At 40.5% G+C, this 15,921-nt stretch overlaps 2 protein-coding genes across 2 annotated transcripts; one reads left to right on the forward strand and one right to left on the reverse strand.

Moving 5' to 3' along the window:
• Positions 1-379: 379 nt before the first annotated feature.
• On the reverse strand, positions 380-2,071 carry LOC118407734 (cytochrome P450 2U1-like). The gene is made up of 2 exons (XM_035808253.1): positions 780-2,071; positions 380-654 (listed from the first exon to the last, which is right to left on the reverse strand). Exons 1-2 carry the CDS (start codon positions 1,510-1,512, stop codon positions 476-478), a joined length of 912 nt encoding a protein of 303 aa, XP_035664146.1. The 5' UTR covers positions 1,513-2,071; the 3' UTR covers positions 380-475.
• Positions 2,072-2,973: 902 nt separating this feature from the next.
• LOC118407733 (UDP-glucuronosyltransferase 2C1-like) lies at positions 2,974-12,890 on the forward strand. Its single transcript, XM_035808252.1, has 5 exons — positions 2,974-3,046; positions 5,183-6,116; positions 10,200-10,419; positions 11,126-11,345; positions 11,660-12,890. The coding sequence occupies exons 2-5, from the start codon at positions 5,250-5,252 to the stop codon at positions 11,940-11,942; spliced, it is 1,590 nt and encodes a 529-aa protein (XP_035664145.1). The 5' UTR covers positions 2,974-3,046; positions 5,183-5,249; the 3' UTR covers positions 11,943-12,890.
• The last annotated feature ends 3,031 nt before the right edge of the window (positions 12,891-15,921 follow it).

A 15,921-nucleotide genomic window follows, 5' to 3' on the forward strand; every position in this document is an offset into this window, starting at 1 on the left:
ATGAAATTCAATGTAATTTTCATGACTTAAAATTTATAATTGATGCTAATTTCATGACGTCATTGGTCAAAATCCAAGATAACCGCCCTGATTAGGCAGATTACGTCATAATGTCGTCACATTCCATGTTGATGACACACAAATATTTGTGATGATTTAGGTTTACATTCTTATTATTGTCTAAAGATTTGGTAGTCATACTGGAAGTGGTTAAGGAGTTAGCCTCCAAAGTTTGTTTTAAAAACTGCACATTTTTGCTGGGGTCCGTTTGGACCCCAGAGGGACTGAACACAAACTTTCTTTATAATTTCCACATTATTGTACTAATATTTGAGAAAACTTAGGAGAAGGTAAAAGACATATTGACTGACCAAGTCACAGAAGGATTTTTTTTTCAGATTAAAAATGTTCAAATGGCACTTCAAAATGTACGCCTGGGGTCCAAATGGACCCCACTCGGGTGTTTGAGGGTTAACTACTCCCGTTTAGTTACAATAAGGCTGAATGGACGAGGGTAAATAAAGGCAGTGCTGATGCCGTGGAAATCAGGCTCTGCACCCTCCGGTAACTTCAGGGTGAACTGTTGTAGGGTGTTGGCGAGGAACAAGAATAACTCCATCTTCCCCATCTGCTCACCCCAACACCTGCGATATCCTACAGTAGAGGAAATGACGAAGAAAAATATATTTATAAGGTATGCAGACAGATGCATACTTATATATATGACATATAAACAAGTTCCCATACTCAATTGTTAAAGATGATAGGCACAATGTTACCTGTTGAAAACGGCATGAAGGCGTCGTGTGTCCGTAGCCGTCCGTTCTCGCCCAGGAACCTGGCGGGGTCGAACCTGTGTGGGTCCGGCCAGCGGCTCGGGTCCATGTGGAGGTCCCACAGGTTGACGAACACGTTTGTACCTGCAGGAATGTCGTACCCGAGCAGAGTAGTGTCGTCGGAGGTGCGATGTGGGAGGAGTGGGATGATAGTGGCGATGCGCTGGATCTCCATGATGGTGGCCTCCGTGTACGGCAGGTTGACCCTGTCGCTGAAGGCTGGAGGACGATCCCGCCCCACAACCCTGTCCAGCTCGGCTTGAACCTTCTCCTGCACGTCAGGATACGCCGTGAGGTACAGGAAACCCCAGCATAAGGTAAGGGAAGAGGTTTCTGTTCCCGCGGAAAACAAATCAGCGATTAAGTACGTCAGAGTCATGTCGGGCAGGAAGCCTGGATTGTCCTGTTTTGTCTTGTTGAAGGCGTCGATAAAGTCCCGGATGTCATCCGGTGCTGTGTTTCCGTGCTGACTGATGTACTCTCGGATGTAGCTGTACAGTTCTGCTGTCCGATCCATCAATTCGTTGTACATTTTCCTGAAGCCCGGAAAGAAGCGGAGCACAGGGAAACAGTTTACGATGTATAGTTTATAGAATGTCACATTGATCCGTTCAGCAAGTAGTTGCAAACGACCAAATTTCGGGTCTCCGTACTCAAACCTCTTCCCTACCGCCATGGAGACGATGATGTTAGACACAGAAGTTTCCAGACGATTTTTGAGGTCCACAGGCTGTCCCACTAGAAGCCGTAGTGTGCTGCAGAAGTGACGACACTCCTCCTGAATCTTCTCCTCTAGAATGGTAGTCCCCAGACCAAAGAACCGAAGTGTTGACACAGTGAAGCGGCGAAGTGCCCTCCAACGATCACCGTATGGACAAAAAACTGCACCTGAAACAACGGTTTGGTGTACATGGCTTTCAGTGTAAAGTAACGTGGTTTGAGCATGTAGCCTAGTCAGTCAAATAAGTCAAGATAGTCTACAAGATAGTCATTATCATCAATCAGGAAATGTAATAACAACTTCCTAAAGAACATCGTTAAAGCTTTGTACGTATCTCAATAAGGCCACACTGTTGCGCAAAAACGTATGCATGTGATAATAAGCAAACAACCAAGACCCTGTCTCACACGTCCCTTCCTCACACTGCAAAAACTCCCCTTCCAACTACGTAGCCTGGATTCTCCATAATTTTGCCTGGCACGTTTCAGGAGCCTCGGTTATTTAGCTAGTTTGCCACCCAGGCTAGATGAATCCTCAGCATTGCTGCAAATCCTGGTAAGCTATTCGAAAAAGACATAAAAAGGCTTTTTGATACAAACCAAAGTGCATGTTCACACAACGCACTAGGTAGTAGTCTGGGCGGTTGGAGAAGTGCTTGGCCTTCTGCACCAAGGCCTCCTTTATAGCCTCACTGCCGTTAACAATAACAGCGTCCTGTAGACCGAACCTGACTCTAAAGACGTCTCCGTACTGATAACGCCATTTCGTCAGCTGTAAGTGTATGTCTTTTGTCAGACTGGGGAGGTTACCGAGAACTGGCCATCCAGGCGGGCCTGGTGGAATATTTCTCCGTCCATGTACTGAAAATTTTGCGACCACAGCCAAAGAAACCAGAAAGGCCACAAAACAAACCAGCACAACTGTGATGCTGTGTCCAGACAGTACTACCTGCAGTAGGGACACGATTGTAGCCATTGCGCTGGCCTCTGCCTACTGTGTGAGTGGGCCCGGTAAGTGGGAAGAGGGGTGGGGCTTGGATTTTTTGTTTACATTGTGGCATTCCAAAACCACACGGAGGGGGGGGGGGCAAAATTAATCAGAACTAAGAGAATGTTACATAAATCTCACTGAAATCAATAGAAGGATGATACAAGAGCCGGCCATTCGCACAATCATATTTTCTGATCTTGATCAGCTTCATCAATCAGAAGACCGTTTCCTTGATGGGTTGTCAAACAACTCCCACAAGACACCATTTAACATGAGCAAGCCTCCCAGCGGGAGAGACAAGATCTAGTTGTACAGTTACAAAACAATTTCCCTCGGGGTAAACAAAACATATTGAATACCTTATAACGTACGTGTTGCGACAAGAATGTAACCTGGAGCTCGAAAGCTTTGTAGCGTGTGTGTTGTTGACAGTTTGAAGCACTGACCCGCTCTAGCCTACGCCTCTCGGTTTTTGTGTTCTTTGCCGAAGCTGAAATTGGTATGAAAAACTTTCGTTCTTGTATTTATTTCATCATTCTTTCTTGTAGATATCAACTGGCTCTAGGAGGGACTCTTTACTTGCAGCATAACAAGATAGAACCAAAGAAACCTCAGATAGCATAGGTGCTAGACCCTGCTCGTTTATTGGACAGCCACGGTTACCCTCCTTCAGCGGCCTGTGGGTATTGGTGTAATTTGTGTGTGGGGGGGGGGGAGAGGGTCACCAGGTTTAAGGTCACCAGGTGTTCGGTCGCGTGGAATATATGACGAGAAAGGAACATTTACCGAGAAGCTTGTAGCCTTGCCTAGCTCCCTGCCTCTGGGTATTAGCGTAAATTGTTGGAAAGGGGGAGGGGGGGGGGGGGATTTGCGATTTTCATAGCCACCCCCCTCCCCACAACAACAACTTACGCCGATACCCGCAGGTCATACGTGACTATCACACGGTCCGGTACACTGCACCGGTGAAAACCCCGGTCGAGCCGCGCGTGCCTTTCTGTGCTCGCCGTGACGTCTTACAGGGGGCATCCACAGAAATATAGCACACCATTTCCATATCTAGACATCTCAAAGATTTTTCAAGTTGTTGTTGTGGCAAATAGGCAGACTGAAGAATAGTGTTAGATATTATTGCCATTTTTTAAAAACAAATTTAAACTATTTTCCACGTACCTTGTGAATTTATACTTTAGATTTTTGATGTACTACTGCCTTATTCAATGTTGATGTTAACATGTTCCACTGTAGAATGTATGTAACGTTATGCACGTTCGATGGCACCTAACATCAGCATTGCTTCATGGGATGCCCTCCGTATCCACTTGTTGCAATTTTGAATAATAAATAGATAAGGGTGGCATCGTTTACGTCATGTGGCTCAAAGGTATTAGCGGAATACAAAAATCTAGCAGGCACTGTCTGTATGTTCTGCACAAATTCAAAATTATACTGAACCAATAATAGGGCAGTTGGACATAAGACACCTTATTGAATTGAATCCCATAGCTTCGTACCAAAACATTTTAAACGCTGTGACCTAAGTGTGGTTTCCTTCAAAGCAGATGGTCACAGAAAAGTTCCGTATCATGGTGTTTGTACGACTATGTAAACAGTTTGCAGGAGTGTATGGGTTAAATAGTTACTCAGGGCTGAGACGATAACAACAGTTTGTATTCATCATTCAAGCTCTCTTTGAAAAAAAAAAACTAATACATTTTCCCATCGGGGTAGAATACAATAATTGTGAATGCAGTTTATTTTGTATAGCATCCATAAATCGGGGATATATTCTCTTTAAAACTACAGGTACGTACTAGACAGATAGATGGCGTGTTCCGTATACAGAAACTTGTGAAATGTCGATAGGCACCCTCACTGGGCAACCTGGCTGATAGTAGCACAGTAGCCATCTGTGACAATGTTTCGTAAAATCTACTTGAGATCTAAAAAAACAAGCAAACAAATGTTTCGGTTTGAAAAATGACGGTTTTTAAACATGCTTGCATAGTTCGATGATGCTGTAACATTCCTCCAGGAATATTGACATGCAATGCTACATTTATTATTGATGTAACTTACTTAGTACCATCCCCCATAGTGTAGCCTAAAGTGTTCTAGCAGTCTAGTCAGTACATCGTAGATAGCTAATGTTAGTATGCTAAGCCAAATGATATGGCAAGATGTGTATAGCTTTAATGTAACTAGAGGTCCACGACAAATAATTCTACATTTACAACCAAGATTACTTTGCACCATTCGTACATTTGGATATACTTGTCTTTCCTACCTTAGAACAAAAGAAGTAATGATGATTATTGTAGTAAACGTAGATTCGCGTAGTACAGAGAAACGTAAAACATTCTACTTTAAAAGTATCATTTACAACATGACTAGGCTGTCAGTGCTGTGAAAATGACGACCAACATACAGCCCAGTGAAACCCATAAAAAATATTTTTGGCACAATACAAATTGTAGTATATGTTTTTATTTCGCTTTTTTTTACTTTTTTTTCAACCTTGATAAATCTTCCGCCTAAGCTGTTTTCACTTCCGATTAAGGCCTTAACTTATATTAAGTACATTTTTGTACTACGTAACATCATTGGCATCACCGATTGCACATTTCTTTTACAGTTCCAAGGCCGGAGAACATCTTTGATCTCTATCCGCGGCGCTCACCAAGAACATCTGTCCTGGCAACATGGACGTTAGATCAAAGTCTTCGACTGTCCTGCTCTTTTTTCTCGGTCTTCTGGTTAGGCACATCATCAGTGGAGAGAACGTTCTGTTAGTTCCTACACCATGTGCTGAGAGCCACTGGTTCACGTTAGCGAACATCGGACAGGCTTTAGTACGCAGGGGCCATGTCGTCACGGTCGTTGTACCAGAAGACATAGCCGAGAAACGACGAGCGGGAAGGCCTGAATTCAAGTTTGAGACGTTCCGTGAGCAAGGAACATTTGTATCATTGAAGGAAGCTGAGGACAATCATCATTCAAATACAAAGTCAGGGACGTCGATCCTCCAGTATGCACAAGGGTTTATTAATGTAACTAACGTAATAACCAAACACTGTGACCTGCTACTGGGGGACATTGACCTGATGAGTCGGCTGAAGGCAGCACAGCACCGTCTTGTCGTTTATGACTCCTGTATTCCAGTCGGCGCCATACTTGCAGCACATAAGGACGTCCAGGTCCCTTCTATCGCCATGTTGCGTGGTGATCATTATTTCCTTGACATCAAAGCCACAGGTGTCCCGCTCCCTTTGTCATATGTGCCGTTTGTGGGCTTTGATTTTACCGACCACATGACCTTTGTACAGCGAATACAGAATGTTGTTTTCTACACTCTGCTACCCATGTTGGGGCGTTGGCTTGCGAGTAACACGTATGACGGACTGGTCAGTAAGTACGTAGGTAAAAACGAGACTATCCAGAGCGTCGTGTCTAATACCGACCTGTGGCTGTATCAAACAGACCATGTTCTGGATTTCCCCGGTCCCTCCATGCCCAACATGGTTCGAATCGGCGGGTTACATGTAGGAGCAGCCACTCCTCTCCCTAAGGTGAGTTTTACTGAATTTTACTGAGTTTATTGAACGAATGAAGACCATTTTGTACATACATACACACTGGGTTCAGTACAGGTCACAACAAATGATACAACATTATACAATGATACAATGAATCTACACTACTCAAGAATCGTATTCTACTGCGTACATTCGGCTTCTTCTCGTTTCTTTGTGATATTGAAAATGTAAGAACAGATATGCTTTATAAGTGAAGGTTTGTCTAGATTCATAAGGAATATAAATTTGTCTATATTACTTAGTTGTATGAAGTGGGGGAACATGGGTTCTATTAGTCTGTAGAGTTCAGCTCTCTCTTTCTTGTACAAACTACATTCTACTACAAATTGATGTTCGTCTTCTAACTTATCTAGATTGCAGTATCTACATATTCTTTGTTCTAGAGGGTTGCGGTTATGTCTTCCGGTTTCAATGTGTAGTTTGTGGCAACTAATTTGTAGTTTTTTGACGGCCGTCCTGTGCCGAATATTGTCAATATTCATGTATTGTTCCACATTATAGGTGGACTTGAACAGTCTATAAGACCTCAATTGTTTTTAGCAGATCCACATTTCTTGTCATTGTGTATCTCTCTTAGAAAGGTTTGAAAATAAATGTCTTTCAGACGCTGATTGATAGAATAGATAATTTCAGACGAATTTGTATTATGCTGTAGAGGACAATGCCATACATAACCATAACCGCATTCCTCCAGTGATTGACGAACTCCTAAAGCCAAACACTTGGCTCCAGCTTTGTTTTAATCTATCTGAATAGAGAGGGCGTTTGACTGGAAACTGTCTGCTGGTACTTTCTGGCGAAGTCTAATTAAGTGTTTAATAGCATTGAGGGAGGCTTCCAGATGAATGGGAAACCTCCCTAACTCGGCTCTAGCGGCGAGGCCACATGTGGATCTTGTAGGCACGTGTAGGGTTTGCTTACAGAATTATAGATGTATTGATTCGATAGGACAGGATTTGGAGTTTTTAACAGAACCGCAGATTTCCGATCCATAAAGAATTATGGGCTTAACGCAGGTATCAAAAAGTTTGTTTCCGACAGACAGAGGCGCATCGGCTTTGTCTAGGGATTGATTTATCCCAAATTAAGCTTTCAGTCCCCTACTGTACAAGTGTTTGTTGTTCGCCTTGAAAGTACCCGCAGAATTGACAACAATACCTAAATAACAATAGGTTGTCACTATTTCAACAGGATTGTTCAAATCAAGGAGGTTAAAAATAATATCCCTGTCTGACATCACAGTTTGTGACAAAGGTTCAGTCAGACATTGACTGTATTTCACACGATTTGTGGTTTTTGAATACATGTCTTTGATGGTTCGGGGAAAGTTGCCCTGTATACCTAACTTGTTTGATTTGTAAAGGAGTCCATTTCTCCAGACGGAGTCGAACGCTTTACTAAAATCTACGAAACATGCAAAGAGACCGGGATTTTTATTTAGATACTTGCTAACTAAAGTACTTAACACAAAAAGATTATCTGTAGTTCTAAAGTTCTTCCTGAACCCTGCCTGATGGGGTTTAAAAAAGATGATTGTTTTCGGCATAACTAACTAAACGATTGTTTAATATTGAGGAGAATAGTTTAACCTTGGTTTACCTTAGCAGCTAATTATGAAAATTCCGCGGTATTTGTTTAGATCTGGGAGAGACGGGTCACCGGATTTGTGAATTGGAACGATGTGACTAAGAGACCACTCCTTTGGGTAATACCCGTTTTGCAGACAATTGTTAAAAAGTTGCAGGAGTGGCGTTTGAAGTACCGATTTACCGAATTTCAACATTTCATTTAAGATCAAATCGTTTGCACTCGATTTAGTGTTCTTGAGGTTTGAATTGGCATTATCTAATTCTTCTGACGTTATAGGGGAATCTAGAACAGATTGATTTTTAGCGGAGGACGACGGAATTAGTTGATCGTTTTCCGGAATTGGAGAGTCATTCGTACCATTATTAGGGAATTTGTCTAAATTGCTAAAATGTTCAAATCACTCTTCTTCTGAGATTTGGCTACTTTTTTGCGTTTTCGTCGGTTTTAGCTCATTAACTAAGTTCCAAAAGGCGCCTGGATTTTTGTCTTTGAGGGAAGACAATTGGGTCATGATTTGTTTGTGAAAGTCTGTTTTCTTCTTTTTATCAGTTTTATCAAATTCTTTCTTTCTTTTGAACTATCTTCCCCTTATGTCGGAGTTAAATGTTTGTTTAACAGTAAATATGTTAGGTTCTTTATTTCTCGTTTTAATTCAATACGACTCTTGTCAAACCATTGTTTGTTTTGTGGTAGCTGCGGACGTTTCTTATGTTTCGTTATCTGTACTAATAGGGACTTGAAACCACCGTCTCTCAGGATTGAACTAAATTCTGAAAAAAATGCTTCTATTTCTCCATTAGATTTTGTATCCTTTGTAATGTGTGATGAGAGTGAATTCAGTCTATCGATAAAATGAGATTGAGAAAGGATGTGGTTGAATTTTTGTGCGGATTTATCTTCCCAATGAAATCGTTTTGGAGCGGGCTTTCTTTTACGCTTTTGTTGTTTTTTCATGCTGGTTTTGATGGTCTGTGTTTGATTTAATGAAGACAGATATCAGGCAGTGGTCCGGAAAGACATTAGCGGATGAACTTGAAATAATAAAATGTTTTGTAGAAACGATTGGCTGGAAATTATGTAATCGACCGTGCTACTACCGTTTGGTTGGTTACAGGTGTAGGTCCCCAGCCACCCTGCCATTGAATATTCTGAGGTCTGCTTGTATGCAAAGATCACTCAAAAGCCGGCCAAACTTGTTTAGAGGTGCCTTATCCATATATTGCATATCACTAACTTGGTTCGAGGAGCTGGCGGGAAAACCGTCGATGTTGATTTCGGTATCTACGTAATCTCGTAGGTTTCCAAGACGCGAATTTAGATCTCCCCATAATAAGACGAACCCCTCTGAACTATATCTACTTATTACCTCTTCTAGTAAGTGTAATATATGGTTATCGGCATTCTAATGAGTAGAAGAAGCGATTGGGCTTAGGTAAACTGAATATATGAAAAGATCTTTCGTAAGTCCTAAGACTTTACGGTCTATCTTTACCCAGAGGGCATCAGTCGACTTAGAAGGTACTTTTTTGACATGATTTTTGAATTTTTTTTATAGAAAAATATAATTCCCCCAGAGGAGCGTTCGCTCGTTTGCTTTTTGTTCTGAATAGATGAAAATAACTGTAGTTATAATTAGCGATGTTGATTTTTTGTGTTTTGAGTGCTCCGTGTTTCAAGTAACGAAAATAAGTCGAATTTGCGAATTTCGTCTAAAAACTCCACATCCTCTAATTTAAAACCTAGACCGTGAACATTCCAGGCGGCGAAGCATTTGCTTCCGCCATTGAGCATTTTCATCAATGAAATTTTCAAGAGAATTGTGTCTTTAATGACTAACCCGTCTTCTATAGGTGTTTTCTTCTATGCGTCTGAATGTTTTTGTTTTTGTGCGTCGCATTAATACAATGTCAACAGAGTGGTTGGAATTGAGAAATAAGTAACACTGAAAAGGTGAGACTTTCTCAAGTGACAGGTAAAGGTTGTGAAATTTGTTGTTTATCATACATGACATAATGTTGAATTACACAAGACATACGATAAACTTGAGGGATATTTCACGAATGACTGATATCTTATAACTTCTAAAATAATCTTTGTAAATCATGTTTTTAAACTTAAGTAATCTAAGGCCGCGCGCATGCCCGATCTTCATTTATACATGTGGTGTTCAGTAAAAAAAAAATAAACAAGCAAAACAAAACCTAGACGGACGCTACTTTTGGTCTAGATTGAGACATTCATTTGGTGCAATTTTAGGAGAGTTTTGATCTTTATGAAGTTGTGAAGAATGCTACAATTCCTTACATAGGAAAAAGTGATATATCTATTTTTGTATTATAAAATCTTTACAGCGGTTGAATAGGTATAAAACAAGTACTATTGCCTTGAAAAAATTACACCTCTATGGTTGTGTAGCTTTTGCTGCATTTAAGATCGGTTGATACATGAATTATATTCTTCTTTAAGGAATTAGAAGTCTTCGTTCATAGTGCGGGAGAAGAAGGGGTGATTGTTGTCAGCCTTGGATCAATCATTAAAACCATGTCGTCGGAGAAGAGACAAGTTTTTGCTGCAGCCTTTGCCCGACTCCGACAGAAGGTGGTGTGGCGGTACACGGGGGAGAAGCCGGCTGGTTTGGGTAACAACACCAAGCTGGTTGCCTGGCTGCCTCAAAACGACCTACTAGGTACATTATAAATCAAGAGACTTCATATCTCCATGAAATATTCTTATTAGTCAAGCAATTTCCCCATTTACTTCGATGAAGATCCATGTAATAAGCAGTACCTCAAGCAGCTGGATATAATTATGGAAACGGTCAGATGTTTCAGATAGTATCCACTATTTTTCTTCAGTGACACTAAAGTGATCTGGAAGAGACTGGTCTTTTATACCCTGACTATGAATATAGATAATTTCAGTGTCACTGTTGAAAGACAGTAGATATTATCTGAAACGTATCCAAAGTCATATCAAGTTGCTTGAATTACTTGATTTTTTGGCATAGTTTCACATTTGCATATTATATGCAAATTCTATTCTGGTTTTGCATTAATTATGCAATAATGTATTGCGGACATCAGTAAGTAGTCTTCCTAGGATAGAATACAACAGAACCGGAAGTGACGTCAGAGACACGCGACTGCGCCCACCATTCATCGCTGAACAGAGACGGGGGGGCGACACAGGTTATCTGGCATTTACGACCCTTCGCTGCAGTTGTGTGTCCCTGACGTCACTTCCGGAAGCTACAGTAGGCGGGTCCATTCCGTGAACAAGGCTGACGGAGACGGCTGGAAATTTGGGGTAAGTCTCAATCAATTTTGGTGTTAATTAGGTAAGGGTTACTTTATCAATAATTCTTTGCCTCTGTTTTCTTTGATTTGCTGCAGGCCACCCCAGAACCAGAGCCTTTATCACACACGCTGGGATTAGAGGTGTGTACGAGGCCTTACATCACGGTGTCCCCATGGTCTGTCTGCCGCTGTTTTCGGATCAACCCGGCAACGCCGCTCGAGTCGTGGCCAGGGGACTGGGGGTGAAGCTGAACCTCAGGACAGTCACTACTGACCAGTTATACAAGGCCATTATCCATATTCTTACCAACAGCAGGTACTGTTAAACCCGTATGAATTGAGATACATTAAAAGTGAAAATGGATCGTACAAACTTCGAAAGAATGAAATTCCCCATCGGGATATATGTGAGGCAAAGTTGCTTTGGTAGTATTACGCTTGATGTTGACTAGGAGTTTTGCTTTTGTGATGATGCAAAAAAATGGTATCGTTAAAGATGACAACATTCTAAAAGCTTTTATGTATGAGGCGTCATTTGCCATTTATTCATATAAGTACTGTTCCAAATTATTTAATGGTTGGTCAATAGCCTTTGTTCATCGTAACATAGTAACTCAAATCTTTCTACAGCTACCGTGAGACTGCAGCCCGCCTGTCCCGTCTGTACCGTGACCAGCCTCAGTCACCCATGGAGCGGGCCGTCTGGTGGATAGAACACGTCATCAAACATGGCAAACTGCCTCATCTTCGCGCACGCGCAGTTGAGCTGCCGTGGTACCAGTACTACCTGCTGGACGTGACTGCGTTCCTGCTAGCCGTCTGTGCAGCTGTGCTGGGTACCGTGTGGTATGGCTGTTCGTTCGTCTGTGGAAAGATTACCTGTAAAACTGGAGTCAAGCTTAAGCATCAATAAACTAGAGTTCCACGACTCATACACTCGCAAAGGGATTTAAACTTTACAATTGTATTATTTGTCTTCCCTATGCAAATAATGTCTTTATTCGTATAAAGCATACTATTTGACCATCACCTCCACACAAACAGAAGTACACGATCTTATCGAAAAAATAAGAGCATTCTAGCATTTTCTGATCATTAAGCTAAATGAGATCCTTGTCAAAATACAGTTAATCAAACAACTGAATATGACTTTAGAAACGGTCAGACATTTCAGGTAGTAAACACCATGTTTTGTCAGTGGTAATGATCTGAAAGAGCTGAAGAAAATGTTGGATGTGGGGCAAGTTGGCCAAGTTTTAGCTCCCTAACATTTAAGTTGGAAACTCCAGGGGCGTTTTTATCAAACATTCCAAAGAGGATAACTGCAGAGAGATACAACGGAACGCCACCATCTAGGCATACAGGTAGCTTAGACAAGGATGTTTATAAAAACAAAGGCCGGTGATCAGATTTAGGGGACACCTGGTATGTCATTTGCATTATATTTACAAAGGTTTTCAATATTTCATGAAGGTATAAGGTGGTCAAATTCTAGTTGATACGAGTGTGACTTTATCAAATATCATATAAGATAAAACGTAATGAGTAACACTTTATGTCTATAGACATTATTCTAAATAACAAATCTGGTTTATTTGGCGAAGGTATTTGTTCATAGAACTCTAGTTTTGTAATTTATAGAAGCCTTTTTGTCTGAACATCATTATTTGCCATGTAATTATAAAGTTTCCCTTCTGTTCTAATTTGTACTTGTTATTTCTGAATTTTGTCTGAATCATTATTTTCAGAGTTTCTTAAAGAATGTATTCGTGTCATTTACTTTTTGGTTTTGTCTTTGCAAGATCAATTATTTTGTTACATTTAATAATGTACTAATATGTACAACAATGTAGTAATCAAACTTTGACTTGAATTGACTTTATTTGGATTCTTATTTGATAATCGCTCTTTCAATATGAATAATATAAAAAAAATGTATTATCACATGATTGTGCTGGTTTGACATATTGTTAACTACGTTTAGTATTTTAAGTATGATAATGATAGATCCCTTGTCCTACTGAGCCCGCATATATAAGGGATGTACATATATGAAACTCTCAAAAAGGAAAATCTGCGTCAAATAAAGCTGTGCAAGATTCATGAAGCAGACATTATTAAACATGTAATTTAATGTCCTGTACGTTTCACATTGACTACTCGCTGCAGCCCAGTGTGGTTTAGCACAACAAATAGGAACTTAAATTATCTACAGCGAGTACAGAATAAGGGTAATCGTCTCCTCCACATGAATTGGAAATCTGTGAACACTAGATTATTGTTGAACACTTTGACAACTTTCCGGACAATCTTGCACGTGTTAACCAATGAATGGGTGGTTTATCAAAATGGGATACTTCGCAGCAAGAAACTGAATTACGTATATGGTACAATACAAGCATGGCAAAACAACATATTACAACTTATCATAAATTTAAAATCATCTATATGAAAGTGCGCTTTAAAATGTACGTTTACAATTATATTCAATAGAACAATAATTAACTTAACTTTGATACAAACATGATGTAGAAACGACGATTGATCTTAAGTAGAAAATGATCTGTTGTTAATGATGCGGAATAGATATGTAATAATATGTCATAGGGACATTTTTATAGATCTGTTCTGTACTTTGAAATTTTGAGCTTCTTAGAGTTCCTTGTGCTTCTGCCATAGAGTTTCCCTGCTGTGGATGAAGGAGTTTAGGGCTGAGTTGTCAGCAAACTTCAGACATTGGTCCTGTCGTCGGCTGTCTTTCAGTGACTTAAGTGATACTTTTTCTATTTTTACTATATCCATAATATCAAGGGTGTTTATCATTGCATGCTGCTGCTTTTTCCTTATCACTGATGACAATGAGTTTGCACCTGGAATCCCAGGACACCTGGTAACAATACCTCCACACAAAGCCACATCGCCAGAAGCCCTGAAACCGTCAGACACAAATAGAACATATGTTACTCTGTGACATTCGTCGGAAGAAGTGAATCACATTCATTGTGAGGAATCATCAATTATGATATAAACTGCCAGTATAAGATAACAGCAATGTCTTGCTAATGCCATACGTAAGATTTTACTCAGCTTTTTCTTTCGAATTGCAGGATTTGGTAATTTTGGCACAAGTCGATTGGCAGTTATTTGACGTCAAATCAAAATTGGCCCGAGTACACCCCCCCCCCACACACACACACACATACACACTTAGGTAGGTCTAAGTTCCTGACAGTAGGGATGCCTGAATAATGGAGTGCTCCAAACTAACGAAGAGAAGACGTGTTACACCGTAAAACCGTACCGAGAAGGCCGCCAAGGACGATTCCAGAAACCATGTAGATTGATCCGGTCAGAATCACATCCAGCAGACATTTCATCGGGAGCACAGCGAGCAGGACTGACATGCAGATGAACACAAGGAGCGGGTGTGGCCTGCGAGGTATCTCATACGTCTTCTCTGGGAACCGCCCATGTCGCTCAAAGTACTCGTAGTGTGTGTCCTGTAGGACACAAATCGTATAATTCTCAAATGGCGCATCCCTCGAGTTGATTTTAAAACATTGCGTGATGTATAGGGTTATCAGGCAATCTGCAGTTGTTATGTTTACATTGTGACAACATATAAAGAAACCTATAAAGATATATAGTTGGGTTCTTATGATCCGTTAAAGTATTGTTTGTCTAGATGGATGTCCGATTCTCCCTCCTTTTCCAATTGTTATGGCAACAATAAATGAATGAAAAAAAAACGATAAAACCTTCACAAACTAGTGAGGTACATGACCATAACATGCTGTCAGTATCTCATCTGAAAACATTGCCGTTCACTTTATATCACTATATTTTGTGCCGAGACGTGGCCTCTAAAGGGCATGTAGAGGCACAAGTTTAACACAGAGACACACTTAAAGTTATGCCTGCGTGCACAGGGATTAAAAGTTTTTAGGGGGCAAAACCGACATCGTTTCTTCCTTACGCCAACAGCCATCTGATATATAAAAAAAGAAAACCAAAACGTTTAGTTTTGTATTCGTTGTCAAGGACATTATTTTTTATTATTTTATGGGTGGATGATAGCATTCGGTATTAAAAAGAAGCCTCTGTGTACGAGGTTTTGTTTCCCGTGTCTGTCTGTTCGTTTCCTTGTGTTTCCTTATGTTTATGTAATGGTGCAAAGTCAATCGACCTGTACCATCATCTTTCCAACACTTATCCAGAAAAAAATATTCATAAATATAGAAGTTATGACGTTATGTTGGCCATAAATGGTTCGGACCACAGACATACAGACACACTGAGAGACAAGCAATACCCCCATTTTTGATTAATGTAGTAATTCTTTTAGACTGGTGAAGGTCGAGGCAGCTCAACACACTAACCTTGATTCTATACAGGTCGTGACAGTACTTGGCACATGCTTCTTCATCTTCTGGTATCTCTTCTATAGGTATCCTCCTGCACATAGAAGAACGTGCCATAAATAACATAAGTTAATACGAAAAAAAGTAAAACGGAAGAGTTTACGCCTCAGGAAATGTATGTAACCTTGAAAACGTCTTTATATTAATGGTGTAACACAACCAGAAAAGCTGTGTGCATGGGAAAATGGAGAACTGACCGGAAGTAGGCATGCACGTGGTGCGTCCTTCCCTTTAGCAAATCCATCATTGTCGGTTCCGGTCTGCAATTGTCAAAGTGATATTCCACATCATAGAATGCCTTAACTGAAATAAAATGATAAAAAGTATGAAATCTCGCAGAGCTTTTAAATGATATTAACATTTTAAGCTGCACTGTGACACGAATGACACTTAGGACCGTGACCTAATATTCTACAATTTGACTCCATATGACGATATATGGACTTCATCGCAATCAATCAGCAGTTATTG

This window comes from Branchiostoma floridae, unplaced genomic scaffold, assembly GCF_000003815.2.
Source record: "Branchiostoma floridae strain S238N-H82 unplaced genomic scaffold, Bfl_VNyyK Sc7u5tJ_1441, whole genome shotgun sequence".
NCBI classification, from domain to species: Eukaryota; Metazoa; Chordata; class Leptocardii; order Amphioxiformes; family Branchiostomatidae; genus Branchiostoma; species Branchiostoma floridae.

Bases quoted from the DNA above. Each gene is read 5' to 3' on its own strand.
- LOC118407734 (XM_035808253.1), bottom strand. From the start codon at position 1,512: ATGGCGGTAGGGAAGAGGTTTGAGTACGGAGACCCGAAATTTGGTCGT. The intron at 655-779 runs GTAACATTGTGC...CCTCTACTGTAG, and splicing joins CTTCATGCCGTTTTCAACAG to GATATCGCAGGTGTTGGGGT.
- LOC118407733 (XM_035808252.1), top strand. From the start codon at position 5,250: ATGGACGTTAGATCAAAGTCTTCGACTGTCCTGCTCTTTTTTCTCGGT. The intron at 6,117-10,199 runs GTGAGTTTTACT...TTCTTCTTTAAG, and splicing joins CAGCCACTCCTCTCCCTAAG to GAATTAGAAGTCTTCGTTCA. The intron at 10,420-11,125 runs GTACATTATAAA...GATTTGCTGCAG, and splicing joins GCCTCAAAACGACCTACTAG to GCCACCCCAGAACCAGAGCC.